We start from the raw sequence: 3,838 nt of genomic DNA, 5'->3' as shown, positions 1-3,838 counted from the left end.
TTTTCTTCTTCTTTTTCTCTGGAGCTGGTTCTGACACTCTTCCGGATCTCAAAGTAATTGCACTCACATTCACATTCGGATTCGGCACTGTTTGTGCAGGAAGGTTACCAGAGCCCTGAGCTTGTAATTGGCCTATTGCATTAGCCATTTGTCCCATCTGTGTTGTCATGTGCCCCATCTGAATTGTCAAGTTCTGAATGCTAACATCTGTTCGTTGTTGGTACTGTATGTTACTTGTAGCCATTTGCTTGACAAGGTCCTCCAATGAAGGTGAAGGGATGGCTGGTGGGGCAGAGGGGGCTGCAGCCTATGACTGATTACCGTATCTGAGGTTTTGATGATTCCTCCAACTAGGATGATACTGGTTGGTGTAGAGGTCAGGATTGTTGTACCTGTTCTGATTGTAAAGGGCTGCTGCTGCTGCATATGCTTGAGGTAGCTCAGTTATTGTTTCATCTTGCAGAATAGGACATGTGTCGGTTGGATGTTCAGGAGAAGTACAAATGCCGCACACTTTAGCTGTTTGAGGTCTATTAACTGCCAACTGTTTCACCAAGGAAGTAAGTTCATCAATTCTAGCATCAAACTTGGTTTCGAGCGCCTTGATGGAAGGAGAGGAAGACTGAACCTCATTCACACTTGCAGAATTATTTCTAGTTGTAAACTGTTGCGAGTTGAGTGACATGTTCTCGATCAAGGCCTTTGCAGCAGCAGGAGTTTTATCAACAAGTGCTCCACCACTAGCAGCATCCAAAATGTTTCTATCCATTGGTAGCAACCCCTCATAGAAATACTGGATGAGTAATTGCTCGGTGATCTGGTGTTGAGGACAACTAGAAACTAGCTGCTTGAATCTTTCCCAGTATTCTGCCAATGATTCGTTTCCCTGCCTAATGCCGCATATTTCTTTTCTGATTAACGCAGCTCTAGAAGCGGGAAAGTATCTCTCTAGAAAGACCTTCTTCAAATCATTCCAAGTTGTGATAGAATTCGGCTCAAGATAGTACAACCAATCTTTGGCAGCACCCTGGAGCGAGAATGGAAAGGCTCTAAGCTTGATATGATCCTCTGTTATACCTTCAGGCCTCAATGGTGTAGAACAAACTACCTGAAATTCCTTCAAATGCTTATGCGGATCCTCACGTGCAAGACCATGAAACTTGGGCAACAACTGTATCAAACCAGATTTCAATTCAAAAGGAATATCAACGTCAGTATATTGAATGCATAGACCATTGTAATTAACATCAGGAGCAGCAAGCTGTCTTAGTGTTCTTTGTTCAGCCATGTTATCAAAAGCAAGTTTAGAATCAAATAAAGTATGCAAAGAGAAACTATGTAAGAATCAGAATCAGACTCGTTAATGAAACAAATTATAGAAAGAAGAGATATGGTTAAAATAGATTCAAAAAAATATAAAAACACGAAATTTAGTCTAATTAAGTAAAATAAGAATTTTGGAAATTAGTTTGGAATTTTCTGAAACTATAAAAACAGCAATAAATTAAAATAAAATAGTAAAACACGGAATTTGGACTTTTTAGGTTGCTGTCACCTATTTTGTCCCAAAATAGGGGATTTTAAACTCTGATTTTTTTCTGATGAACATGTACAGGAAAAACTCGATTTAGAAAAGATTTTCCAGAAAACTGTTTTTTTATGAAAACTGATTATTAGGGCACGTAAAATCCAGAAAACACGAGAAAGCAAAGGCTAGAACGCAACCACACAGAAACTGAGTTAATATTAGCTAAAATCAATTGAGAGTCCCCGGCAACGGCGCCAATTTGATCACCGTCGTTTCGTGATCAAAATAATTTTAAAATAAAAAGTAGTACAAGGTAGTTAACCTTGGTCGTTTCCCAAAGACTCACAACCAGTTTAACAATATTAGACACAATTCAAAAGCTATAAAATCTTGGGTTTTTGTTTGTGGAAGCAATAACAGAGATAACGAATTTAATTAATATAAAAGCAATCAATCCATTGGTTTTAGGCAACTTTGTTTGTCATCTATCACAGGTTCTTATATGAATGTTCATACAGTTTATGCTTCGGCTGATTATAGAACTAATTTAACAAGCGAAAATCAGTTTTATAACGAATTCGTTGATTAAGCACCAGCGTGTTCGATTAACTATGGCGATGATCAAGCGTCACCAATAACACAGTTAAAATCATAACAATAATTCGGCAGCCCTATTTTGCAAGCGAAAATAATATAACAATTTTCTATTCAGATTAATTTGAACAAGCGTGAATTAATTTGAATAGTCTCAATGGTATGAACATGAAACAAAATAATTAAGCATCAATTGCATCAACTCATACACAAAAGAGAGACACGAAAATTGATATATGATAAGCATAAACATAACGATTTGCTATTAAAACCGAACCTCAAGATTCGAGAACAAAGTTCCTTACACCAATGGATCAATAGAAGTTTAGTTCTCCATGGAAGATGACGGCTTAGGTTCTAACTTCGTGAATGATGGATGATCTCTGACCTAGGTCAGGTTTTCGTTTTAATACAGCAAGCAAAATGGGCCATAAATCAATTGGGCCGAAAAACATAAAGTTGTGCTGAAATTAAATTCGTCTGGAACATAGATGCAATTATTTGACACACTTGCGCTCCGAAATGGGTTTTGGCCTCAACATGAAAGTTGTAGCTCTTGATCTCAGCTTTCCAACGCATCTTCCCGCGCCTCAATCCGATATTTGTAACTCCAGTTATGACCTGCGGACTGGAAGGGTGTCAAAGTGCTATTTATTCATAAATTAAGTGCGAAAATAAAATAAAGTTAGAAATAAACTTAAACATAAAAACACATTAAAATAGTGAAAATAGTAAATTAAACCATAGGAATACACTAGTACAATAGTAGAAGAATGTGCATTAAAATGCACTGATCAATTACCCTCAAAATTTGTTGAAGAGTAAATTACTAAATCACGCTCTGCTAGGATTTTCCTAGCCAAGAGCACTGTTTAGTATCTCAAGCAAGCAAGTCGTCGTTTTTCAATTCATCTTCAACCCACATTTCTCGATTTGTGGAATTGTGAATGCGTATATATATGGTTGCACTGATCTTCCAAGTGCTTGTTCACATCATCCATCACTTAAACACGCAGGTATATATATGGTTGCCTCACCAATTAATCAGTGGTCTTTGATCGATCGTGTTTCATAATAATTGATTTCGTGCAAGGCAGTGCTGACATATAAGTATTTCAGGGTTGTGTATGTATAATAGTAGCAAGGTGATTGCTTTGTGTGTGTTTCTCTTGTGAGCATGGCTGACATATATATGTCCATGGCCCTGTCTTAGAAATGAGTATTGGGCCTAACTCATCCTTACAAAACTGGCTTGTAAGGTGAGGATTGCCTCTAGTATATAAACACTTAGTCTGGCAATCTCTCAACCGACTCCGGTTGTCCTAAATGAGTGAATGTGTCAAATTTTAATTACATCTAATCTGATTTGTATATCTATATATTTTCTTTTATTCTTTGATTCCAATTTGTTTGTTACTGTTTATATATAGGAAGCTATATATACAAAGAAAGCTTAATAGTGTTTACTTAGATGTACCTTATTAAATTGTTTGTAATAGTGCTCTATATCATATCATAAAAAGCGTAAGATCTCACTATACATTGATTCATTTTTGGATCCATTACTAACATTTGTTTCTTTCATCTAGGTCAAGAATAAATTTACTTCTTTTTTTATCAACTTTTTAATCAACTGATTGGTTAGCTAATTACAGTATAACGTTAAACTCTTTCGAGATTTGTATGTTTTGAAGATACCTCATAGAGAGCTTCAAA

General features: G+C 36.3%; 1 protein-coding gene across 1 annotated transcript; it reads right to left on the bottom strand.

The window, feature by feature from the left end:
- Positions 1-307: 307 nt before the first annotated feature.
- Positions 308-1,288, bottom strand: LOC123886002. The gene has a single exon (XM_045935342.1). It carries the CDS (start codon positions 1,286-1,288, stop codon positions 308-310), a length of 981 nt encoding a protein of 326 aa, XP_045791298.1.
- Positions 1,289-3,838: the final 2,550 nt, after the last annotated feature.

Source organism: Trifolium pratense, linkage group LG5, assembly GCF_020283565.1.
Source record: "Trifolium pratense cultivar HEN17-A07 linkage group LG5, ARS_RC_1.1, whole genome shotgun sequence".
Lineage (NCBI taxonomy): Eukaryota > Viridiplantae > Streptophyta > Magnoliopsida > Fabales > Fabaceae > Trifolium > Trifolium pratense.
Note: the sequence above shows the minus strand (reverse complement) of the source record. Positions and strands in the feature narration are given on the sequence as shown.